The sequence below is a fragment of the Acomys minous genome (assembly GCF_964271855.1).
Source record: "Acomys minous genome assembly, chromosome: 7".
Classification (NCBI taxonomy): domain Eukaryota; kingdom Metazoa; phylum Chordata; class Mammalia; order Rodentia; family Muridae; genus Acomys; species Acomys minous.
Window position 1 is genome coordinate 30,454,028 of NC_140488.1, and position 27,526 is coordinate 30,481,553.

Consider the following 27,526-nt stretch of genomic DNA (forward strand, 5'->3'; position numbering starts at 1 on the left):
GGAGAGGGACATTCAGCCCTTTAGTAGAAATTTGGCCAGTGACCTCAAATTATGAAAGTCTCCAAAGTAGGATAGTTTAATTCACCCCTAGCTGCAAACTGAAAAATAATAAGATCCCATTTCCTGCAAGGGCAAACACAGGTGGCACAGTTGAATTTATAGCACCCTAACAAGAAAACCAGTTTTCATGTAACCTTGAAACACTCAAGGGCAAATCTGAGCTTTATTATTAATAGACCTTGGATTCTGAGCTCAATAAAGTGAATCAAATAAAACAGCCTAATGTCATAACACTCATAACAGATTTTAAAATGTTTCTCACATTTTGAAATTATCCATTCTATCTGAAGAAAGAACACCTTCCATACCAGATGGCTTCATCAGACATATTCTTCGTAGATTTATTCTACCTGTGAACTGCTACAAGGTTCCTTGCCTGTCACTGTCAGACAATTACCTAAGCTTGTCTCCCTACTGACCTATGCTTCTAAGAACAAATTTCTGAAGAAATGGACAAGTTTTGATAAGCTGTCATATGTATTGTGAGCTTGCTGACATACTTTTTAAAATGGAAATGCCTGTGTCAGGTCCCAGAGAACCTCTGGACAAGTCCCATTCAGTACCTGTGGCTCCTCCCAGCCCTTCTCACCTGCCTTTCTACCCTAAAGCTCGCCACCCAGGGGCTGGCCTTCCATTCTCCCGGTTTCTCTTTCCTATACAACCTCAACCATTTTGGCAATGCTCTCTTGGTCCTCTTCTCTTAGTCTTTTGGCTTGCTCTTGGCTTTTTTGCCCTCTTGGTTCTCTCCTTTCTCTTCTTCCTCTCTTGCTCTCCCCTACCCCCATCTCCACCTGGCCCTGTTTAGTCTGGATGCTTCCAGGTGCCTCTGGCAGGTTTTGTCTAATATCTACACTAAAACCCTTCTCCTTAACCATTCTTAGGAGCAGTCATGTCCTCATTTTCGTTCAGCATGTGCTACTTTTTTCTCCCTTGACTTGGCATCTTACAGGTATACCTGATGACCACAGTATTTCAGATGTAAAATTCACCCTATTACATACTAGGTGATAATAAATTTACTTATGAAAAAAAAAGAAATGTGATCAACCTGATGAGTAAAGTCCAGCCAGAGAAGATGGACAGGGGCTCATGGCTGGAAAGTTTAACAATAATACAATCAGTAAAGTTCTTAACTTTTCCAGGGAATTATTTCAATAGGGTAAGGTAGTCTTTATCAATGCTCTAATTTAGTAACAGTGTATGTCTCCATATTTTGTTTGTTTTTGAGAGAGGGGCAGGGTCTTTCCATGTAGTCCTTGTTGACCTGGAACTCACTAATATAGAACAGACTCTATTTGTATTTTAAATGAATATTTCAAAACAAATTAGGGGGAGCTGGAGAGATGACTCAGCAGTTAAGAGCACTGGCTGCTCTTCCAGAGATCCTGAGTTCAATCCCCACCACACACATGGCAGCTCACAACTGTCTGTAACTCCAGTTCCAGAGGATCTCACACCCTCTTTCAGACATACTTACAGGCAAAACACCAATGCAAATAAAATAAATAAATTATTAAAAACAAATTAGGTAAATAAAACTTCCAAATACTTTATTGAAAGGTGAGAATCCACTAATGATTTTAGAAAGCATTTTTCAAAACAGAGTCTTATACAGAAACACATAAAAATCACTCATATATTCAGTTATTCCAGAATGAACAGGTTTCAGAGTTAAGAACATGCGTTGAAGTCTAAATTTAAACAAATAATTTAAAAATATTTTTAGGAACTGAGGACGCATTTTGATTGCTTATCCAGCACACACAAAGCCCTGGGTAAAAGCCATGGTGCAGCATCAATAACATAGGGTGCCATATGCCTGTAATATAACCATTCAGGAGGTGAAGACAGAAGAATCAGAACTTGAAGGTCATCCTCTGCTGCATAGCAAGTTAGAGATCAGCCTGGACTACAAGACATCCTATCTTTAAATAAAGTGTTTAAATATATGTAGTTTGTTTTATCTTGGATATAAACCACTCAATTTCCTTGCAAGTTAATGATGCTGCTATTTCAACCATGAGCAAGCTATTCACATGGCATCACTGTTGCCATACTGCATCCTTGCACCCTCAAAGCATCCATGTTAAATACTCAGTCTGAATGGAGTAGCTCTGTCTCTCAGCAGTTTACTCATTCTTAACCAAGCTCACAACGTTCAGGGAAAACCCAGAGTTCTGGTGTATTAGTTTTCCTATGGATTACGAACGAGAGTATTTGTACTGATTCATCCTACCACTAAATACAAATCTATCTACATAATGGGAACTTCATTTATGTATGTATCAACTTTTATAGCCATCATGGTCTCTAAAAGTTTCTTTTTATTGTTTTTAACCTTTACTGTTTTCCTATCCAAATGGATAGTGAACTGCCTGAAGGCAAGAAACAGGTGTTTCTACTTCTCTGCCCCCCAGTGCCCTATTATGTTTGTTGAGTGAATGAATTCTGAGAGCCCTAAAGCAACTTGGCATACTATCAGTCACAGAAGCCATGGAAATATAAATGTGAGAAGACAACACTGCATGCAATCCAACTCTTACTTAGGTTTCAATGACTCAGAATTGCTGAAAATTAGTGAAACCACAGCTTTGGTGGGGTTACCTAATTACAAATCAGTTGATCATGAGACACAGTCACAGAAGGGTCCCTTCCAAATACATTTCTGCTTGTAGTAGAGACAACCAGGGCAGAGATACGTGAAAAGCAAAATGCATTTTATAATTTCATCAGATCTCTAACGTAATCTCAAAAGCTGTAGCATGAAATACAATAAACATTTGGAGCCCATTTGAAAACACAGACTTGTTTATTCCGACTGGTCTGTGGGCTTTGGTGTTTTTTGAAGCAGGGTGTGCTGTAGCCACAAAATATTAAACTCATGATCACCCCGCCTCTACCTCTCAAGTCTAGGAAGGAAAAGTATGCCCACCCACACCCCACTAGTCCAAAGGTTTAACTGTCTTAGCAGAAGAACTGTAGGCAAGATGGTCGATTTCAAATTTAAACCAATAGTCTTTTATCTAGTACTTCTTTTAGCACACAACCTCATAAATCCCAAAGAAGCCTCAGGCACCACAGCCACTAGATCTGCACACCAACTGCCTAGCCACAAAAGTCAAACAAGACTTGCAAATCAGTAGCTATCAAATACACAAAAATGCTGCTTTTGACCAAAAAAAAATTTTTTTATTTTTATATACATTTGGCAAGAGTTGACATTAGTCTTTTGTAAAGTCTTCATTGTGCTTTAAAATTGTTTCCCACTTGTAAATACAGTAACTAAAAATACCCTAAGGGAGTCTGTTTCCTAATCCTCACTTTAAAGCACTTGTTATCTACCTTGTCCACTTTCAGCTTTAACATCAGGCAAGATGCTCCTATTACAGGACTAGCGTGGTGTTTAAAAGGCATTTGCAGCTCACTGAACTGTATTATCTACAATATACAAGACTTGGCACATACTTAAATTATTGACAATAAAGTACAGGGTGTGTTACTCTTCTTCATGGTGCTTTCAGGCAGACATCAGAATCTCTCCTCCCTAAAGAAAAAGAATAGCAAAAATCAGGACAAATTTGTACAGTACTAAAATAATAGTTTAACAGCTGGGTGTGCTGGTGCACGCCTTTAATCCTAGCACTCTGGGAGACAGAGGCAGGCGGATCTCTGTGAGTTCGAGGACAACCTGGTCTACAAAGCGAGTCCAGGACAGCTAAGGCTACACAGAGAAACCCTGTCTAGGAAAAAATAGTTTAACTCAAATTTGGAATATCTCAACCCAATGCTATGCCATAAAAAATAGATTACTGGACAGAAAGCTACCTGCTTTCTAAATTGGAGTTCTATTTATATTATTATTATTATTATTATTATTATTATTATTATTATTATTATTATTATTATTATTATTATTATTCAAAGGCTAACTATTCATTAATTTAATACACATTTGAGTCTAATTATCAATTTATGCCGGAACCTGGTTTCCTGTCCTCAAAATTATAAAAACTCATTTTATCATAAACATTAATGGTATCAATCAAGGTACATCTTCTCACTCAAAATAAAATATTAGCCCATTTTCATAAAAGGACAACAGAAGTACCAGTTGGCTGTTGTTCAGTCTTTAGCTCAGTACATTCACTAAAAATAGCTTTGCTCAAGAGAAGACGTGCTAGTAAATCAAACAAGTTTGCTAATTTGAATTCTTTTGATGCTGTAAATTTTCATTCATTCATTCAAACACCATCAGTTCAGAAGTCAGAATCACAGGAACTAAGCTAGCATTAGCCTTTCTATGCATGAAGGGCAAAGGATGTTGTTCAATAAGCAAAAAAAGAGACAGCCCACATATTCCCTGAACTATCCCATCTTTCAAATTATATGTGCATGGATTTACTGAAGTAAAATGGTACTTACTATCTACAATAGGGAGTAGGGAGAATAAAATAGAAATAAAAAGATTAAGATACCATGGACTCATAAACTTTCTACAGTTCTACAGTTTTATTAAAAGTGAGTATTGGAGCATAATATGGCCCCTTCACATAGTCACCTTTCACCTGATTTGCTGGCTACAGTTACCTCCTTGTATTTTTCTTACGGATCTTCCTATTTATGATGTGGTTATGAATAGGTTGACCCCTTAACCCTAAATTTCCCAACTCTTTCAAGACTGAGCAGTTAGGCACACCTGTGGTACCTTGTGTACTCTTAGCCGAGGACTTCTCAACAGGATACTGCAGAGGTATTACAATGCCTTGATCTGGCTTCTGAAATGCTGAAATGAGATTTTTTATTTTCCGGAAAAATCTTTTATGTACCCCAGGTGCTGTCTGGAAAATAAAAGACCAAAAATATTATTTATTTGCCTCGTAATGCTTTGAAAAAGACCTATAGAAGACGTGAGAGGGAAGCTGAGGGAGGTAACATTTGGGCAACTTGCTCAAATATTTGAAAACATAAGGAAGAAAGGAAAACAACATCCAGAAGAGCTTACTTTGCTTGGCTGAATTTCCCTGCTAGAGGAGCTAATGAGCTGTCATTTCAGTTCTCCCAAGGGTGGTATTAGTTTGTACAAGCTCTTGCACACAGCCCTGCCCTTCCTGACTGCTACCCATCACACATCCCGAACCTCTAAGGGTGTACAGGCCATTACCCACAATGAATTCAGCAACAGAGGGGAGGCAGTTAAACATAAAAAAAAACCCACAGATCCTACAGGCCATTAATAAAAAGCCTGAGGAACCAAAACAACAACAACTAACAACCTGTCCCCCTGTCATCATTTCATAATATAAAATACTACACAGAAAATTAAAAGCTGGCTGTTATGATATATGCAAATGCATGGCTTGCTATTGCTTATACTCTTTCACCTCATAAGACGTACTGACTCATCCTTCATGTAAATGTTGTGTTCCTTCCCCCAAACTGTTGTCACAGTCAACACTACACTGTGACAAGGTTTCCTCTGTGACATGAAAATGAAAGGCTATAGAAGGTCACCTTTATTTATATATTTGTTAGGCTTGTTAAAGAGATTGCATTTGCAGGTGGCTGTTAGGAATGTATTCTTCCCTGACATCTGTGCTCTCACAAAGACACTGCCTGAAATCAACATCCCTACAAACCTTATGAGCCAAGCTTTAAGCACCAGCTCAAAACTGTCATTTTACATAAAATAAAATAGCATTGCTATGAGCAATTGAACAATGACTACTTTTGTTTCTTTTCTTTTTTTAGAACGTTGTTTTTCAGATATTCAATCTGGAAGATTTTTTTTGAGATGAAAACTGCTTGGTTTTTAGCATTTAATGAGCAAACATGAAGGCTGGCACACTGACTTCTGTCCACTAGGCCATAAGCTAGGGATAACAGACTATCCAAAGCTATTCTCAGTCATTGCCAACCTTCGAGTAAGTAGTTTTCCAGTACTACTGTAAATTAGTGCCCACCTGTACACTTTCAACATATAGGAAACAGTCTCTAACTATCTGTCCCTATGATCAAAAGACCTTCTTAAATTTCTATTGAAGCCTCACCTAAAAATAACATGGCCATTCTTGCAGAGACTCAAACAGCTCTTTGGCTCCAAGACAGACTCTAAAAATTAGAAAAGCATGCAATGGGTACAAAATGCTTCCTTAAGTCTTTCTTGGGGTCTCTTTTGATTTTTCAAAACCCTTTCCCATCTCTTACTTTCATTATTTCCTTACAGATTTGTAGATATACATACGCTTTTTGGATTATTCTCATTTTCCATATAAAACATGTAAAAAAATCATCTTGCATAAAGTAAATTAATAAGCAGATGTGAGGTCACACATATGATCAGAAACAGCAGAATTGTCTCTGCATTCCTTTCAAGTTAGGAATAGATGCAAGAAGTTTCTAGTGAAGCTGAAGTCATCAGCCAGAGGAGAAACTACATATTTCCCCAAAGTAGAAATTCCAAACCACACTTCATTTAGGCTAGTTCTTGTGGCTTATAAAAGCATTTTCAACAGTGGCATCCTTTCTACAGGGACTGATAGTTAACACTTGATTATCCATAGCACTGGACATCTAGAAGCAATTTGAACTGAAGAGGCGGCATTTCTTTAGAAATGACTTACCTAATTTATGATGCTTTTCTTAGGCTAATAAGTAATTTGCTTACTAGCTAAGGGTCTGCAGATGACCAACTATGCAGAAAAGTCCAATGATGCAGAAATTGACAGTGAGAGAACAGTACAATTTTGACAATGCACTGTTGACAACATATATATTAATAAATGATAATCAACAATTCATCATAACTTTAGTCTCCAAGGACTGAGTTAATATCATTAGCAGTGGTCTACTTAAAGTAAAAAAAAATGCATATTTGTCCTTTATAATTCCATAGATTCAAGGCTCGATGTAATCTTACGTTTTAAAACATGTCTTAGACTTACCTAGCTTTCAAATACAATCTATACACAGAGGATAGAATGCTACTGCCATGACTTATTCTTATGGTGTGGCAAACTAAAATGTTTTTTCCTAAGAGTAGTACAAATACCACTTATCACACTTTGGAAAGACATGTATCACACACAAAAAGGTGCTACTGCCAACACTATTGTGTCAGTGAATTGGGTTCTTGTTCAAATTTGTGTATTTCCCACACTGCCATCTTTAGTTATCTATGGAAATATATTTTGAATCACAGCTGGTCTTCAATGCACTCTGGAGGAATTTCTTCCAGTCAGGTAGTATGATCTCGGAGAATATGCACTAGCTTAATATTCACCTTAGAAGAAGGCGAATTGTGTAGACAGAAAAAATGCAATACGCATTTCATAAAACAAAGATGTTTTTACCTCTTTCACATTTGGGGATAATCTATGCCAATCATCTGCTCTCTTGGTGCAAATAATTACGATATTATTATATAAGGAGTATCAAATCAGACAGCATAAGGGATATTTATACTCAATAAGCCATCTGCTTTTTAAAAACGATTACAAGTATGTAACAATGTGGCATGATGTTATGTGAAATGGAAGAAAACAAATTATAAAATGTGTCTAAGAATCCATATCCCATCCCTTCCTCCCAAGAATCATTGACAAAGAAGGATGAAAAGAGCAGAAGGGCCAGACGTGGCTGATGATTACAGGGAAATCGTGTCTTCCAGACATAGCAGGAGAGCCTCACATATGCGCTCACGGTGGCCACAACAGCATACCCAAGACCCATGCAAGCCTAAGCCAGACAAAATCTCAGCATGGAGAGAGGAAGTATGCACAGTCCCACTTGTAGCCTAGGAGCTATTGGCAATTGATAGCTACCAGGAGGAGAGCCAGTTTTCTTTAAGAGAATAGCCCCTTGTAAGTCAGCCATGCTTCAGTGGAAGGCCATACATCCAACAATATTTGGGTAGCACGAATTGCATTGACAGGTTTTTTAAAGAGGGGATTACAAAAAGTTGGGTGGATAGAGAGGGAGGAATGGATCTGGGAATAGTTGGAGGACAAGGGTAAATATGATTAAAGCATGTTGTATAAAATTTTCAAAGAACTATTTTTTTTAAATCACAAGAAAATCAAAGACTTTCCATTAAAATTCATGAGACCTAGGGTTTCATTACTAATCCTACTTTTAAAAACCTAAAAGGTAAAGATAAAACTTAAAATATAAAATTAACCAACTAATAAGATAACAGTGTGGTTGAATGTATTCTAATTCATTTTGTCCATTCAAATGCTTATAATTTGTACTTTACTTTTTACTGATGAATTTGTAAGACATTTTAAATTTTTGTGTAGACTTTATAATGTTTTAAATACACAAATTAATTAAGTTACCAATAGAAGTTTATATTAACATCCTTGCTTTCAAAAGATCATAATGAAATGTTCCTACCATCAGGATGGACTATTATAAAGTCAGAAACTAACTAAAGCCTGAGTTTGAAAACCACAGTTGTAGAGTCTTTAATAGATTCATAAGATGGGCTGTTCTCCACTACCCTGATATGTAGAAAGATTTCACTTCTTGGACTGACACAGTGGTGTTCAAATATTTCAAAGCCACAAAAAACTGTCATTCTGAATAAACCTTATTCAAAGTCCTAGTTCATAAGGAAAACTAAAGGGATCTTACCCATTGAAGCCAAGATAGGTACCCACAGATACACCCACTCACCTCCTCCTCTCCTTCTGCAGTCCCTTCTCAAGGAGTCCCAAGATAGAAAAGGACTATGATTCTACAAAACGTCGCTTTAGAACATTGCAATAGAGGTAGAGATTCATTGTGCTTTTATGTATAAAATTCTCAAATAATAGTTTTTATTTAATAAAAACTCTAATTTTCCCTCTTCTCTATGCCAACTTTCCAGACGCCTCTAACATAACTTTTTTGAGAGACTTGCCTGTGAACAGAGCAGCATCAGTTGCCTAGATGCTTGGAAATGCCTCTTTGATTGAACTGTTGTGTCTGGTAACTTAGCCCTAAATGACGTACAATTATATTGTTGAGAAGTTTCCAGTAGTTCACATTTTTGGATGCTCACTATATGCCAGACATCACAGCTAAGGGCTTCTCTACTTGCATTATCTTCTACTCCTTGAAGTGAATCCTCTGAATAAATGTTGGTACACTCACTTATTTTCCAAGTTGCTTCCATCAAAAGTAACTATAGGAAAAACCACACATGTAACCTAGATGCATTTGACATGGTCCAGGATCTCATACTGCAGTTTAATTCCCTGTTATATCTCCTAAAAGCTACTAGTGACTAGTAGAAAATAGAAATCTCAGTTTGTTTGCTTTTATCCACAACAGTGCCAGTGGGTACATTAGCGGTACTTAGTATATGCTTTCTAAAAGTTCACAGAGATATTGTAAGTTACAGATGATCCTTCAAATTTCTGCATTTTTCAAAGTGGATACAACTCCACACAGTGCTGGCTGTACAGATCTGGAACCAATATTTCCTAAGGGCTTCTAAATGAACCATCAATGACTATGGAGCATTAGTAGTTTAAATATGATTAATATTTTGGTAGTGTATGATATAACTTCTCTTTTTGAAACCAACCTAAATTTCAAGCACTTTTCTGATACCCAGAGAAGTAAAAATAAATAAAAGAGCTGTACCTCAGCACTCCAAGAACCTGTTTCTGTCTGGGACACTCGATATGTATAGATATAGCCTTGATACCTGTGAAAGAGTACATTTTCATTACTAATTGATACCAATACAATACAAAAGAACAATGAGTGCTCTAAACTTGAACTTACTTTTACCAATAAAACTTATATACACAGGATGTACACGGACAGCTTCCTGGCAGTCACTGGAATCGAAGCCATTGGATTTAATTTGCTTGTATCTTATTTTAGCCCAATCACAGTTTCCAGTAATTTTTTTCACAACTGTATGGATTTATATATCTAAGGATTTGTATAATAGAGAGCCTGGCCAAAAAAGAACTATAGACCTGCTGTCACACTAAGAAAACATCAAAATATTAAACATCTTTTTATTAAATATTTTTATTTTACACATACACTTATATTATTACACATATATACAATAAACTACTTACAGCAAGAAGAACCATGAAACAATCAAGAATTATATAAATGTTACATCCCTAGTGTTTTGGCTATTTGTATTTGGCAGCCTTGAAGAAAACATCTTTCCTATCTTGGTGCATCTGAAATTCTGAATGTAAATCAATATCTATCATATCTCATCATTATCAACTTAAAACATCTATCTAGACCTAAAAACATCTTAACCCCTAAACAACCAGCTTCTTTGTAAAGGTAAACTATCTGGCCTTCAACTCCATCAGTGACTTGAGAAGAAATAAAATTGATTACCTAACTATATAGGGAGTGGTAGCTTTCTAAACAAGTCAAAGTCTTATTGTTTTTTAAGTGTACATAGAGTCTTAAGCTAAAAATGGTTGACTGAAATAAGACCCAATTAAATAACAGTAATGCTGATTATATTAATTACTAAAGTAATATAAGTGTATCATGCTATGAAATATGATATTACTATTATAGTAATAGTAATATACTATACTATGCAACTATAACATTGCAATATAGTAGTAATAGTAATTGAATTTTCAAAAGAAGTATTTGCACTGTGGAATGTTATCCAGCCTTTGAAATAATTAAATTCTGCTATTTGCAGCAATATAAATAGAACTGGAGGACGGGATGTTAAATAATTCAAGCACAGAAAAACAAAAGGTATCTATTTTTCCTCATATGAGGATGCTAAAGTTTTCAGCTCAAAGAAGTACAGACTTGAATGGTGGTTACTATAAGACTCAAGTGATAGCTAAAAAGTTAAAATGCTCTTGTTACTCTAGCAGATGGCCCAGGCTCAATTCCCAGCTCCCACAGTAGTTCATAACCATCTGTGACTCCAGTTTCAGGGTATCTGATGCCTCTTTTTGAGCACCATGAACATCAAGCAAGTGCTCGGTGCACATACATACATGCTTGCAAAACATTCACACATAAAATATGATGGGTAATCTAAGTGTAAAAAGTGAAAAAATGGTGGTTAGCAGATTCTGGGAAGTGTGGAGGATTTGGATGTTTAATTGAAATGGTATGCTGATGGACAGAAGAAATCAGTAGTAACGTTCTACATGACAATGGATTAACTATGGCTGACGACAACAACTATAATTGTGTATTCCAAAGTTTCTAGTGAGGAAGATTCAGAGCATTACCAACACAAAGAATCGATAAACATATGAAGTGGTTTAAATGGCAATTACACTAATCTGATCATGAAACATTGTATACATGTGCTGAAATATCCCACTGTGTACTATAACTATGGACAATTACACTAAATTAAAATTATAAAATTAATGAGAGAAAAAATAGCTAATACTTCAAAACAGTTTGTCCTTTCAATTGTGGTAATCATTGACCCCATTACGTGAATCATAGGTGTTGTATGCCAAGGCTTTTTAAATGTGATATTATTCTCTTCAGTTACCATAAACAATACCACAGACAGAATGTCTTAAACAAAAGAGATCATCTCTCACATTTCTGGATGGTAACTCCAGGGCAAGGTTGAAACAAGGAAGGTTTTTCTTAGGTCTGGACTCATGAACATCAGAAAAAGTTCTCTCTCTGTGTTGTTTTTAAGCTACCAATAATATTAGATTTGGTTCTGCTTAGTTTTATTTAGTTATTTATTTACTTGAGGCAAGCTGTATGTAACCCTGGGTTAGTTTGGAACCCATCATCTTCCTGCCTCAACCTCCTGAGGATCAGAATTATGAGCACATATTACCACACCTGAGTGCAGATTCCTTTTATGACATCATTTAACCTTACTTACTCTTAGCGATCTTATTTTCAAAAATAGTCATATTGGGGATAAGGTTTCAACTTATTTGGGGGACACACGGTTCAGACAACTGCATTCTATTCCCAGTCCCTAATGTTTTTGCATTATGAGTAAGCTGGTCATTTTCTGCATTTTTAAATCATTTCTCACTAAATTAATTTCTCTTCTCTTGTGTGCTGCTATAAGCAATCTGGTATGACCAAGCCTATTCCTTCAAACCTTTCTTTAAAAGTCTCCAAACAGCTGGGAATAGAGGTGGAGATACAGCTTTGTGGGAGATTGCTTGCCTAGAATGGGTCAAGTCATCAGCATTACAACAGAAAAAGGGGGGAAAGGAATATAATGCTACATGTATGTATGTTTTCAGGGTTGACCATTTGGCATTGGATAACCATTATACTCTTCCCTGGAGAAGACAATTTCTCCTGCACATTATATACAGAATGTGTGTGTGCATGTGTGTGTGTGTGTGTGTGTGTGTGTGTGTGTGTGTGTGTGTGTGTGAACAATTAATGGGGGAAAGGTTATGAATTTGAAAGAGAGCAAGGAGGAGAATATGGGAGTTTTCGGAAGAATGGAGAACTGTGTAATAATAATATAATTTCAAAAATAGAAAAAATATAAGCTACATAACCACTTTCATTGTTCATATATTCTGTCATCCACAAAACTACAATACTGCCTAGTGTTTCTTAACTACTTTAGAAAATTATCATATTTCTTTCAACAACTTTCTCATTTTCTAAGACTGTTCACCAGAATAACCTTCAACAACACAACAATTCTTATTTTTTATTTTATTTTAGTTTTGATTATAATATAATTACATCATTTATCCTTTTCCTTTCCTACCTGGATACCCTCGCATAAATCCCTCCTTACTCTCTTTTAAAATCATGGCCTCTTTTTTCATTAATTGTTATTTCAAACATGTTTTATACACATATGCACTCCTAAGTATATGTTGTTCAGTTGTTGTTTGTATGTATACTTACAATTGGATAACCAATTGGTGTGCTCTTCCCAGGAAAAGACTATGTCTCATATTCTCAGCATTACTGGGTTGCTGTAGGCTTTTTTGTGTAATTCTACCAACATTCTATTTATGAGAATCTGGGGAGCAGGGATAACATAAACCTCAAAATTCCTCCAGCCTCTACCCACTAATCTACTTCCAAAACCATTTTCACATGTTTTTGACTATGTTTACAGGAGCATCTGACTTCTTAGCCCCTGTCTTAGTTTACTAAAGTTGATATAACAACATGCCACAGTTGGATGGTTTAAACAGCAGACATAAATATACATCACAATTTTACAAGCTGTGAGTCCAAGTACAAGATGCCACCATGGTAAATTTCATTTTGAGGTCTCTTTTCTTGGCTTATTGACAGCCATGTTCATTGTCTGTGCTTACATGGCCTTTTGTTTATGCATGTGTCCTTCCTCTTCTTATAAAGTCACCACATTTTTAAAATTATGATTTCATGTTTATGAACTCATTTCATTTTAAAGGCCTCCTTAGGCCCTATTATCAAATAGAGACATAGTGAGGTTAAGATTTCAATATATGAATTCTAGAAGAATAATTTACTGAATAGTACATGCATTATATCCTTTGGACCCTCAAAACATTGTATGACATTCATATGATAAAATTCATTTTATAAATGAGGAAACTGAAATGTTGAAAAGTGAAATAACCAAAACAGACCAGATAAGAAGCAATAAAAACACTATTTGGGTTATGCTCATTTGATTCACGCACTATAATAGATATGGATTTATATTTTAATGCTTGTGATAATAATACTTAATTTGCTTAATAAACTTTTAAAATGTTTTATCAGTTAAATTTATTTTAACTAGTACACAAAAAATAAAATAAGCATATTCAGTTACTTTGGTGCTTTGATTCAGGTATATATTGTATAATGCTTAAATTAAGAAAATATATTTACCCAAACAGTTATTATTTCTTTGGGATATAAACAGAACTCCACCTATTTTTTAAATTAAATTTTTTGATTCTTTGTGAATTTCACATCATGCACCACATCCCACTCCTCTCCTCGTGTCCTCATATCCACCTTCTGCCCCTGCAACCTTGTCCCCAAAAGAAAACAAAAATTAAAATAAAATAAAAATATTTCGCTGTGGAAGCTGCACTGTGTCATGGTGCTTCGCAGCCCATACAGCTTTACTTGCAAATGTTTATTAGAATGAGTCATTGGTCTGGTTCGAGGCCTCTGGTTTTTGCCACATTGTTTACACTGGATCCTCACCAGGACTCCTCTCATATATCCTGTTGATGCCTGTGTCATGAAGATCCTGCAGCTTTGGATCTGCAGGACCGGCCCCTTCATGGGCTCCAGCAGTTCATAGATGGACTTGAATGTTGGGATAGGCCAGCTCAGAGCCCTGGATCTAGGCCTGGGTAGACGCTGAGTAGGTCAACCCACCAGCTCTCCTGCATTGCTCACTGAGTCGCAGGGCCAACTTTTCCTGCTCTCATGCCCCCACTATCAGAGCCAGATCTACTGTGCTGCCCAGGCGAGGTGCTGGACCTGCTCTCCTGAGTGCTGCAGCTGTAATATTTTTAAATGTACAATCCATTATTATTATCAATCATCATCTGACCGTGCATAAGCAAATCAGAAATTCTTGTTCTTAACTGTGCTCATTAGTTTTTTGTTTGTTTTATTTTCCTTTTTTGTCAACACGAATACAAGCTAGAGTCATTTGAGAAGAGGAAACCTCAGTTATGAAAATGACTCTACCAGACTGCCCTACAGTCAAGTCGATGTGGGCATTGTCTTGACTAATGATTGATGTGGGAGGGCCTAGGCAAGTGCTGGTGCTGCCACCCCTGTGTGTGTGTGTGTGTGTGTGTGTGTGTGTGTGTGTGTGTGTGTGTGCGTGCATGTGCGTGTGTGTGTGTGTGTGTGTGTGTGTGTGTGTGTGTGTGTGTTTAAAGGCAAGTTTGAGCAAGCCATGGGAAACAAGCCAGTAAGCAGCATTCCTTCATGGTTTCTGGTTCAGAAACCTCTTTCTGCTCTTGCCCTGACTTCTCTCAATAATGAAGTTTATGCTAAAAGATGAAATAAACCCTTTTCTCCACAAGTTGCTTTTAATCATTGTGTTTATCACAGCAACAGAAAGCTAACTAGAACACTTAGTGCACACTGATCAGTCATTCCCCATCCTACCCCCTCCTACTTTCCCGAGCCACAGGCAACCACCATGCTACTCTCAATCTCCATGGTAGCAATTTTCTTATTTTCCACATATGAATAAAAACATGTGGTACATATCTTTCTGTATCTGCATTATTTCATTTAGTATAATGATTTCTAGTTATATATACATTTTTGCAAATGACAGAATTTCATTCCCTTTATGGTTGAACAGAATTCCATTCTGCTTATGTCTCCATTTTCTTTGCTCATTCCTCAATTGATGGATTCCCGTGCTATTTCCATTTCTTGGCTTTTGTAAGTAATGTTGCAATGAATCTGAAAGTTCATATATCTCTTTGGCATACTGGTTTCATTTTCTTTGGATATATACTCAGGAGTGAATAACTGAATAATGTGGTAGCTTTAGTTTTTTTAAGATCTTCTATGCTGCTTTCCATAATGATTTCCTAATCTACATTTCTGTAAATAGAATGTTATTTTTCCCCTTTACCACATACTCACTAGTACTTGTTATCTTTACTTTTTTAATAATAACAGTCATTATTTATTTTTTTTCTTACTGTAGCAATAGAATAACTTTGTGATTTTGAGGTTAATTTCCCTGGTCATCAGTGTACTGAATATTTTGTCATTACTTTCTTTTTTATAAAGATCTATTTTATTTTTATTTTATATGTTTGAACTTTGGGCCTGCAAGTATGTCTGTGAACTTTGTGTGTGTAGTGCCCATGGAGGCCAGAAGAGGGCATTGGCTCCCCTGGAACTGGAGTTACAGACAGTTGTGAGCCACCATATGGTTTCTGGGAACCAAGCCCAGCTCCTCTGGAAGAATAGCCAGTGCTCTTAACCATTGAGCCATCTCTCTAACCTCTCATAATTCTCTTAGTAAATATTTTCCTAATATAGAAATAAGGTTACCTTCATACTGAGTTTTCAAATGGTTTTTGAATTTGAGTCTAAATAAATTATCGTCTCATTTAATATATTTTCTGCTGCTGTTCTTAGGCACAGTATTGGGTCAATAGATATCTTTGATTAGGAAATATATTAAAGTAGGTTTAAATCACTGTGTTTAAACTTACAAGAGTAGATGATAGTAAAATCTTACAAAGAGAAGGCTATGCTTAGTTCATTGGCCACATTGACATTAAGTCCCTTTAGAATTAAAAAGCTTTTAAATATTTGAATTAAATTGCTGTACCTTTACTTGATATCCATCAGTACTAATTACCTAATGAACTACAAAAGACATTTAAAACACTCTAATCGGGCTCATTTGACTTGGGAAATTGAACAAGGGTCAATTTAAGTGTTGGTGGATCATAAAACAAATGTTTTATTTTTTTAATGTAGATTTACCAAAATATTTGAATCATCTCTAAAATCACTTACTATGTGTTTATATGTAGTATGCTGAAGAAAAATAAACTATTTTGTGGCTAAGGGCTTATTTTTCAGTAATTGAAATCTGCTTAAAAGCACACCAGTTTCAGTAAGTAGTCTACAGGGAACAAGACAATGGCGTTGATTTCTGCTCTTCACCATGGAAACTTGAAACATGTGTAAGAGACTTTCTTAAAGCCATCCAGAAAAATGGTGATGGAAGCAGGGCCCTGATTTCTACTTTTACCTTTGGGAATCAACTAATGGGAATAATTTGCAGTAATTTTAAGGGTTATGTAGAAATAACAGTGTTTAAAATCTCAACAATAGAACTTGGGAGATAACACAGTTGGTAAAGTGTATGCCTGTGCACAGAAAGACCTGAGTTCAATGCCCTGACCCATTTTATGCATGATAGTATGCACACGTGTTCTCTTCATTGGAGAAGCAGAAGTAGGCAGATCCCTGGGGCTCACTGGCCAGGCAGCCTACTGGGGTTGGTGAGCTCCAGAAAAGTAAGAGTAGCATCTCAAAAAGTCAAGATGCGTAGCTCCTGAGGAATAGCATCTGAAGTTGTTCCCTGGTTTCCACACACATGTGCACACATTTCTACAAGCACTTCTTATACACAAACACATATACATATGTACACACAAAAACACACCAAAAAAAAAAATACAAGCTCAGTAATTTAAGCAAAATGGCAAGCAACCTGTTTTCCAGATTCTAATGCAATGGGCTGCTAAAATGTATACTGGGTAGAACTCCTTACCATCATTCAGCTTCATTTAGTCAAAATAAATGAGTATGTTTTGAAAAGTGTTTCCTAACGAATCTGATCTTATCTCACTTTCGGTTAAGCAGCAGGAACCTGAGTACCACTTCAAAAGCTCTTACCTTCTTCAGTCTCCAAACAAGCTGGTGTCAATGGCACATACATTTTCTCATGATTAAAACATCTAATATTAACAATTTCCCCCACCCTAAGCCCTTGGATTCTGAATGAACAAACTTTTCTCTCAGATAAACCAGTAGTGTGTGACTTCTGCTTTTCAGTCATAGAACTTACTAATCAATGATCCTCCATAGACATGGAGAAATCGAAGGCACAACAACTCAGATTGCATCCCTAAGGTCACAGCACTTGTGAGCCAGCTGATATGGGTACAGGGTACCAAACTCAAATCCTGTGAAAGAGCATCAGATGCTTTCAGCTAATGAATCAGCTCCCTCACCATGGAATATGCTTTTTAAAGGCCACATATATGCTCTGCTTGTAGGAAATCACTGTTACAGAAAAACAGTACTAAGTGTTAATAAAAGCTATAAAACTGTACATATCTTTTACCAAATGAACTTGTTTATATTCATACACTCCAAGGAAATGAATCAAAAGAAAAAAGACAAGTAAGTTTTTAAGACTACATAAAGTAAGATTAACCTACCTTATCCAGAACAAGTAACAATTACTCAGAATAGGGGAATAGATTTTAGACATGCCCTCAAAAAAGTATGTGATTAAAGCAGACATAAAAATTACATAAAAATAAAGTAACTCTTCACAAGCATGGAAATAATCAATAAAATTAGAAGCATGCTTGCAGAATAAGATAAAGCATTTGAAACCACTCAACCAGAGAAGGGTTAGTATCCATAATGTCTAAGATTGGAAAAAACTCAATTAGAAAACAAATAGATTGAAAGTGGGCAAAGAATCTGAACTTATTTTTCACAAAGAACACATACAAAATAACAAAAAGAGTATGAAATTTTTCAACATCATTAATCATTGGAGAAATGCAAATTGAAATCGTACCTACTCAAGTGGCTCTTACCAAAAATATGAAAGATAAGTATTGTGAGGATGTGGAGAAAAAGAACACTTGTACGCTGTTGGTGGGGAGGTAAATTAGTAGAATGATTATGAAAAACAAGAAGGAGGTTCCTCACAAGAAAAATAAATAAAACTGCCTGACTCAGCAATAGATGACTGGGTGTATATCCAAATGAGATCATTATGCCGAAGACTCTGTACTTTCCTGTTAAATGTAGCACTATTTGTAATATAAAGGATAAAAAAAATCAACCTCAGTATGAATAGTAGATAAATCATAGATGAAGAAAGTGTGATATATACATGCTGTCCCTCATATAAGAAATCTAAATTTTAAAACAAACAAACATGGGAATAGAAAATAAACTAATTGAGAAAAGAAAAAAAAACAGGAGGGTAGACAAAAAAAGGCTGATGGGTAAATATTATCAAAATATATATGTAAGAAAATACTGTAATGAACCCACTATTTTGTACAATATGTACTAATCAATAATGATTGAAAAACAAAAACTGAAATATACATATAATGTACTATCATTCCAACTTAACAAAAATGTTATCTATATTTGACAACAGGATTGAACCTGGAGGACAGACATTATGCTAAATAAAATAAGCCAGACACAGGAAGACAAATGTTGCAACATCTCACTTATGAGTAGAATCTAAAAATATTGAATTCACAGAAGCTGAGAAGGCTGTACCTTTGTAAATCACAAATCATAAAAATGTAATTTATTTTTTTAAAGTGCCACATGCTTCTGACTCCTTCTATGATTATAGACAAATCAAGAAATGGATCAATTTTCACTTCCTTTTCCCATTGGGGTGCTTTTTAGAATTCATGATAAGCCCAGGATTTAGAATTTAAAACAGTGCAGTGTTTTAAATTGTTGCTGTTAATTTATTTTTATAAATAACACATACAAAGTGTGTTTTTAGTCATTGCTGATCCTAAAATTTGACTTTATTTCATCTAAATCTGTCCCCTATGCTTTTAAAATGTGTTCAGACTAGCAAGGGCTAAGTACAAAGCCACTCCACTTATTTCTTATTTTCTCAATGGGCCAGTCTGCTGGGGTAGGACTTGGCTTCAAACCAACAAAACCACATTAACTTTCCTAATGATAATTAAAGGACTTCTCAAAAAGAAAAGCTACAAATGCATCTGACTTCTACATCACACCACAAATTAAGCAAGCTGGTTCCCATGTTCTCGACGACATAATGCTATATACAACATATAAGATATGGTTATGGAACAGATTTTGAGGGACATTTGGTACTCTTTCGGGCTGGTCTGGTACTCATTATATAGGCCAGAGTGATCTCTCCTACCTCACCTGCCAAGTGCTAAGATTGCAAGCAGGGGTCACCATACCTGCTGTAACTAAATTTTAAACATCCATAGTAACTGCCCCATACACACAAAGTCTTCATTATTAAAACTGTATTCTCCTTCAAGAGCTTTCTGGATTTTCTGTTGTCCAAACTTCATTTTGGGGGAGTGGATACGGATTTCCAGTACAGTTTAAGGGCATTCAGTATTCAGACTAATGGTAAAATTATATAATGATCCTAGTCTTGCCACCATCACTTGTTAATCCAGGGCAAAAGAAAATTTGAGGGACTTGACCAAGATAAAAATCGCTAGGTTAGAGGCAGAGTAGCACTGTGTACTCGGAGGGTCTTGCGGGAAGATGTTGACTCTTAATCCCTATTGTGTGGTGCATTTCTTAGATTAACATAAATGAATTAACAGTTTGGTCTTAAAGGGAATCTCAAAAGCATAATTCTCAACAAAAAGGATAAATCTGTAAAGACAGAGTTAGAACTGTCTGCTGAAGAGAGGACAGGAGATGTAGCTGAAGAGAAAGCAGCTGAGGAGAGCCCAAGGTTTATGGGATGGGGGAGGCATTAAGAGGTCAACACGTACATCCTCTATCTTTAAACTAAACAGCGACTTCAGGCTAACCCTGAGGTTTCAATTTCACATTGTTAGCCAGAGTCAGATTTTACCATATTTTGTCAGTGAATTGCCCATTTTGTGGCTGATGTGTAACAAACTTAATAGTAGCATGGCTTTTGGGCTCACTATACTATGAACAAATTCTACATAAACAATCCAAAAACATTTTAATGACTGAGATTATTATGAAGATGTGGCATCAATAAACATACCCAATAGAATTTAAAAACCAGATGTCCAGGTGAGCAAGATGTCTCAATGGGTAAAGATACTTCAGAGCCTGAGACCCACGTGGGATAAGGAGAGAACCAAGCTTAGCAAGCTGTCCCCTGACTTACCCTGTGGCATGTATGTACTCATATACAAACATACCATACACACAAACAAACAAGAAATCTAAAGTGATGTAAACTAAAATGTGATTTCTCATTAAACTTTATAATCTTAAATTCATTGCCACACTCTTATTAGCCACATCATTTTCTGCTACTACAACTAATAAGCTGAAATTTTATTGTACTACATCTCCTCTATTTCTTGAACTCAGTTGTGTGGTGAGCACTTTACTTCCAACCCAAAGAACTCCAAAATTACTATGGAGATATTTGCTCATCCATTTTCATTGCTGCTCTATTCACAGTAGCAAGGAAATAGAAAGAGCCTAGATGTTCATAAACTAATGAGTGCATAACAAGAATGTGAGATGTTTGCCAATGGAATGCTATTCAGCTATTAACACGAATGAAATTATGAAATGTTCAGGTAAATGGATAGAACTGGATACAGCTATTCCAGGTTGACCTAACCCAGACCCAGGAATACAAACATAGCATGTGGTCTCCCATTTGTGATTGGTAACTTTGGAGCTTGAGATATGTGTGTTTTGTTTAGAATCCTCATAAAGGTCAGGGAGGTACTAAGGGACCATGTGGGGCTGCTTTCAGGTAAAGAGAGATAGAATGCACAGGTATAATCAATCAAAAGGGAATGTTGGAACATGAAGGGTTAAATTGTGGTGGGTGAGAAGGCAAGGTAGAAGACAGAATACAGGGAGGGATAAATAACAGTAAAGACCTCTCAAAAAAGTCATATGTAAGCCTACTAATGTTTATGTTTCCTAAAATAAATATACATACACATATATATGTATATATATAAAGAGTTAAAATGGAGTTATTCTATAACAGGGCAACAACCAGACATCATATGCTACCAAATGAATTGTTGGCCAATGAGGTCCCATAGAACACCATTACAGGCTATTGCCAGCACTCTTGGTTATCTTCCGGAACTTGACAGTAAGACCCTATTGCTGAAGACACCACATACTTGATGCATAGACATGGCGAAATCAAGCTGGTATAGACCTGGAAGCTTCATATTTCTGTGCTAGTTCATAGTGTTCACACTCTCAGAGGAGAAAAGTAATCATCAATTTCACCCCTCAAAAAAGAACACAAAGTAACTCTTTTATCCAAAGACATATACCACAAATGACATTCTATGTCTTCAAGGCTAAAATATTATATATGCATTTCTTCTTCCAAGTCTTTCATCAGAGATGCATATAATCAGCTATGTACAGAGGGATGCTAATTGTGGAAATATGCTTTTTTCAAACTTATTTTTAAAATATTATAATTAGTTTTCCTTTTATGAGACAATCTCAGGGAACGATGAGATATTACCTAGTGGCTATAATGAAGTGAAAAGTGAAAATTTGTGAGGGTATAATATGTACCTCAATGAAAGAGACTTCATATATACTCAGAAAACAGAAGAGAATAAAATCTTATACCATATCTTTGAAAAGAGTTAATTCTTTAAAGATGACAATTTCTTTAATTTATTATTGATATTAATTTAATCCAATTTAACATAATTATCTTCGCTTTCATCACAAAGAACCAGTAGATAATACCTAATAACTTTTGAGTATGTTTGAAAATTATGATATACTAATCCAATTAATATAAGCACAAATAGATCAATTGAACCAAATAGTCCAGAAACAATAACAATATTATAACTAGTCAGTTATTTTAGTTTTGGGGAAAGTGGCCTAACAAATGAAAACTGAAAATTCTAGGTAATGAATTATGTTGGATAATTGAAAACTACCTAGAAACAAATCAAATTAGATTTTTCTGCACATAAAAATAAAACTCAAATGGAATTAAAGAGTACAATATAAATTAATAAAACCACATATTTTCAAAAGGTGAAGTTTTATACATCTCTGGTAAAGAAAGCATTTTCTAAACTTGGAAGCAAAGAAAGAAATCAAACATGAAGAGTTTGTGTGATACATTTAATACTAAATATTAAATAACAAACACCAAACTGATAAAGCACATCTGCAACACTTCAAGATGTGTCCATGTCCATGTGTGTGTCTGTGTGTATGTATGTGTGTGTGTGTGTGTGTGTGTGTGTGTGTGTATGAAATGCAGTAAGATCCAAATCATTAAATAATAAAAGTAAGCAAATAGCCACTTCAAATGGGAAAAAATAGTTTTAACAACCACATAAAAAATTCAGTGCCATTATTAAAATCTAAATATGAAAATTAGAGTATAAATATAATAAAATAGACAAAATTTCAAAGGGAATTATTTTTAACAGGAATTATTGCTTAGGAAAATTATACATCTAAACTAGAATACTCATTCAGGCAAAAAAAATATGGTATGTAGAATTTATAATTTAAAAGTATTGAATGTTTCGGGTATCAAAATAAGATTGATGTACATGTATGAAATTCACCAAGAACAAATTTTTTTACAAAAACTTTTACAATGTTTGAAACATTCTGTTTTCTAAAACATAACAGGAGAAGGGGTCCTATGTGAGAGCCATGACTGGCATTTAAACTGGAAAAGAGACATATATAGTTTGAAAATGCCATTTAAAGCACAGTCCAAAGCATACAATAAAAATAGAGTAAACTTAAGTTCAAGCAAACCTTCTTAGTGAATGGGAAAAAACAAAAAATAGAATAAAGTGGCACTGAGTAAACTGTGATTATTGTATTTTTCATGTAAATATGGTTTTATGACTTTCTACTCTATATCATATGGATCAGTATTTTGAAGTAGGAGTGTATGGTTTGTTCCAAATAACATTTTGCAAGTGCCACATAGTGACAGTAAGAGAGAACGAAAGGTTTATGTGTATCAAAAGGGACTCTTGGCTCCAAAAAAAACCTGAAGAACTGATCAAAGATAATTCTTGTCTCTTCCTTCCACAGCAGTCTGGCCATAACCCTGAAAACTCATATGACAGGGCATCGTTCTAGAGACGGGAGGAGAGCTCTCCACTTGTCTATTTTCATAAGAAGAGGTTTTCCTAGAGAAATTAGTCAACAACAACAAACAAACACAAATTACATTTATAAGGCATTCACCTGCCATGCAAACTAGAATGGTGAAAACTTCTTTACATGGTTCTGGCTTACCTGCCCCAAAACGTAAAGTTTTTTCTCTTCAAGATTTTACTCGCAGAAATCTTTTGTAACAGACAAAACAGATTTCTATTTTACAGGCATAGAAGGTGAAGCTCCAAAGAACCTGATCCACTCCCTAAGTCCCACACCCTAGTCTCTTGTCAGTAAAGAGTACAATATGCCTGAACAGTTCATTTAATTCTAAATTGTTTGCTGAGTGCCTATTATGTCCCAGGATATGTTCCTGGTACTAGAGTCAGTGGTTTCTTTCCTTCATGAAGGTATTTTGTGGTAGAGCCCATACATAAGTAAACAAGGTAAGTAAGTTTAAAGCTCCTTGAATAAAAGTAATGGAATGGCAACACAGAAAGGGCACGTAACATTGGATAGCATGATCAAGGGATATGTGTTGAAGAGAAGATGTAAAATCCTGAGTAGGGAGCAAGCTTGTTGGTGACCTTCAGGAATAACCAGGTGGTGTGTAAAGTATACATTTTAGGAATGCTGTCTCTAGCCCTCTGTCCCCTATGCAGGCTTCATTTGAGCCTTCAGTTTTTTCCTTTTAGGTTATAGAGCATCCTACCTCCATTATCAGTTTGCCAAGCAATCTGTCTCACTTACCATCCTTCATCTTTTGACAAGAAAAAAGCCTAAGGACACTCACTGGCTTTCCTTGCCCTTCCTAGGCTTCCACTTGGAAACATAGAGGTCCAAACCCAGGGCTGGGTGTCTAGCTCAGTAAAAAAGCATTTCCTGGGCATATACAAAATTCTGGGTTCTGTACTCAACACTGAAAATTATTTTCCATATATTTACCTTTAAGCCTTTATGATAAATGTATTTAGCATGATCTTAAAACTGTCACAAAAAAGGGTTGGCCATTTTTAAAAATCAATAAACAACAATTCTCCCACACAAGCCTCAATTTCATCTTTATTTTCTGACCTAGAAAGTACTTCAAAATTTTGCAGTGTATCATCATGTACAGAACTCACTACCAAGCATTTTTCTTAGTTTTGTTTTTATGTAGACTTCACAGTGCTGGAGTGAGGGTTTTGTGAAGTTTTTTTTTCTTGCTTGCAATAATGCTTGAACTAAGTCCTTCTGTAGAATGCCTCCATGAGTACTGAAGTAATTTGTCCAGTAAGAGACTAATAATAAACCAGACTTACTGACCATCTGCAGAGTGTCAAGCTCAGTGCTCACTTTTTCACTTTTTTATGCAAGAAAGTAGTTAATCTTTACAGTCCCTTGGAATATGAAACCCATTTAAACTCAAGGGCTAAGAGATCGGTTAACTGAGATAACAAATTTACAGTATGTCTATGGTAGGATTCAATCTCAGATCTGTTTGCCCAGGGGAGGTTGGGAGCCAAGACGCAGTTGCATCTAGTTCAAAATGGAGCAACAGTCTAAGAACAGTCTAGGCAAACAGCAAATTTGGATCATTACAGTGGCGTTTTCTTTCTGTGCTCTTTAAAACTATTGTCACTCCTCTCTTTCATTAGGCATCCCACATTTTAAAACTCCTGTTTAAAACATCCCACAGTTTTAAAACCCCCTGAGAAAGCAAGGTAACTCAGCAGCTCCAGCTTTCACAAGCATCTTCTTCAGTACTGCACTGCCTTTGTGTTGTTGTTGTTGTTGTTGTTGTTGTTGTTGTTTAGGATATTACTATCTAGCCCTGGCTGGCATGGTTACTGGTTATGTAAACCAGACTAGCTACCCAAAACACACATATCAGCCTGCCTCTGTCTTCCCTGTGCTATATTCTTAAAGTAATGGATTCATTTTCCTGGTTGACCACTTCTCCAAGCATTTCCTAGATGATTTTCTTTGGCATACCATTTCCAAGCACATTTGTAGAGAATTAGAGAGAGAGGTCGTCCCTTCCCTTAACTCACGGCCCAAAATACAAATAGTTCACCACCCCAGGGCTCCACCATCCTGGTGTCTACTTGGACTCAGAGCAGAAGTCCAGAGCATGGGTCTTTCTCAAAGTAAAGGAAAATTCTAGGCCACAGTTCCCACTCTAAAGGAGGTTCAGTGAAGCTTCTAAAGCTGCACTGTTGAAACCCAGAAGATGACATATCCGGTGAAGGAACTACACCCAAGTACTACACACCACAGTCCTGGGCTGAGTCTGGGGAAGCCTTGGAACCATGCATTATAGATAGAAGAGCTCCTGCCGCCTGTGTGCCTGAATACCTTTGCCGAAAGCTGTAATCCTCTGCCCCTCCATCCAGCCCATCCCCTACAAGGTCAAGGCTATCAGCCTACCACTATCTGCATGTATTCACAAAACACACAGACAGTGCATGCCAGGGACACTCGCTATCTCTCAGCAGATGTACTCACAAAACACACAGGCAGTACACGCCAGGGACACTCTCGCTGTCTCGCAGTAGATAGCTTCCATCCAGCCCCGTAGCGAGTAAAAGCTTCTCTCCGGTCTCCCTGCTGATTTTGCCATGGTACACAGGCACTGCATCCATGCCTAGCGGACTCTATGGTGGGCCCAGAAGGAAGATGGTAAAAGGGAGATGTTGCTGCTGCGATGGCTGCTGGGCACAATCAGCCACCTGACTTCCAGAGCAGCCAGCATGAAAAGAAAGAGAGAGAGAGAGAGAGAGAGAGAGAGAGAGAGAGAGAGAGAGAGAGAGAGAGAGAGAGAGAGAGGAGCGCCCAACAACAGGATGTTATCTACCTGCCTTAAAACCTCTTCTCACACTTCAATTAAGGCCAGCTCAGCAGTTTAGCAGCTTCAAACTTGTCATGGGGTTTGATCACCTGCTCTCCAACACAGTGTTCGTGGTGGGGGAGGGGGCATACTGAGAGGTGAGCGCTTGTAATATTTGAGCTGCGCCAGCAATGCAGACAGACTTTGCACAAAGATGAAAAACGTGATAGTGCTTTTGTTCTTGTGTAGTTACTGCAATCTGCAGGGCCATCAGCAATGACTTGGCTTAACTGCTATACAAACGAACTGGTGATAGAGGCAAATGGTACATGTCATCATCAAGAATGACAAAATAAATGCATAAAACACTAAAACTACAAAATCACTGCAGAACATGGCCATGAGGCTTTCACAACATCACCAAGTACTGTTGAACTGTTGACTTTAGGGCTAGATCTTCCTGAACAAGCTTTCTTTTCTTTAGTGCTGATGACAGAATCCGGGACCTTACAGCTAGTCTTCTACAACTAAGCCATATTAGGCCCAAGCAAATATTTATTTTTACCTTAATGTTTTGTCCAATATCCAAAAGTATCAGTATAGTCACACACAAAAATTGTAATTATGTTTTTTAAAATTTCCAGACGGATCTAGCTGAAGAATTTAAGAAGAACAAATCGTTTTATTGGTGCTTCTTTTTTCTTTAATTATTAAGATCACAATACAATTACAGCATTTGTTCCTTCCATTTTCACCCCTGAAGCACTCCCATGTACCCCTCCCTGCTCTCCTTCAACATTGTTATTGCATGCATGCATATATTTTTTTTTCCTGAACACAACCTGTTGAGTCTGTATAATGCTATGTGTATGTATATACATTTTTATGGATGGCCGTTTGGCACCAGAAAACCAATTAGTGTACTCTTCCCTGAGGAAAGCACTTCTTCCACTCCCAGCTTTACTCAGCCACCTGTAGTTCTTTTGCTGTCCAGTCTGGCATGTCCAGTGGTACTGTATGTGAACTTCTATATGCCCTTTGGTGCATGGAGGTAGGCCTCAGTCATTTTGCATATAAAATCCA

The 27,526-nt window shown here is 36.5% G+C and overlaps 1 protein-coding gene across 2 annotated transcripts; it reads right to left on the minus strand.

Annotated features, from left to right (window-relative positions):
- Nucleotides 1-1,626: 1,626 nt before the first annotated feature.
- SH2D1A (SH2 domain containing 1A) lies at nt 1,627-26,575 on the minus strand. 2 transcript variants are annotated; one of them, XM_084789580.1, is made up of 5 exons: nt 26,471-26,575; nt 26,122-26,270; nt 9,691-9,754; nt 4,757-4,898; nt 1,627-3,604 (listed from the first exon to the last, which is right to left on the minus strand). In XM_084789580.1, exons 2-5 carry the CDS (start codon nt 26,256-26,258, stop codon nt 3,567-3,569), a joined length of 381 nt encoding a protein of 126 aa, XP_084645706.1. In that variant the 5' UTR covers nt 26,259-26,270; nt 26,471-26,575; the 3' UTR covers nt 1,627-3,566. The 2 variants fall into 2 exon arrangements, with proteins under 2 accessions (XP_084645706.1, XP_084645707.1); XM_084789581.1 differs by lacking the exon at nt 26,471-26,575 and having other exon boundaries at nt 4,766-4,898; nt 26,122-26,434.
- Between the last annotated feature and the right edge of the window lie 951 nt (nt 26,576-27,526).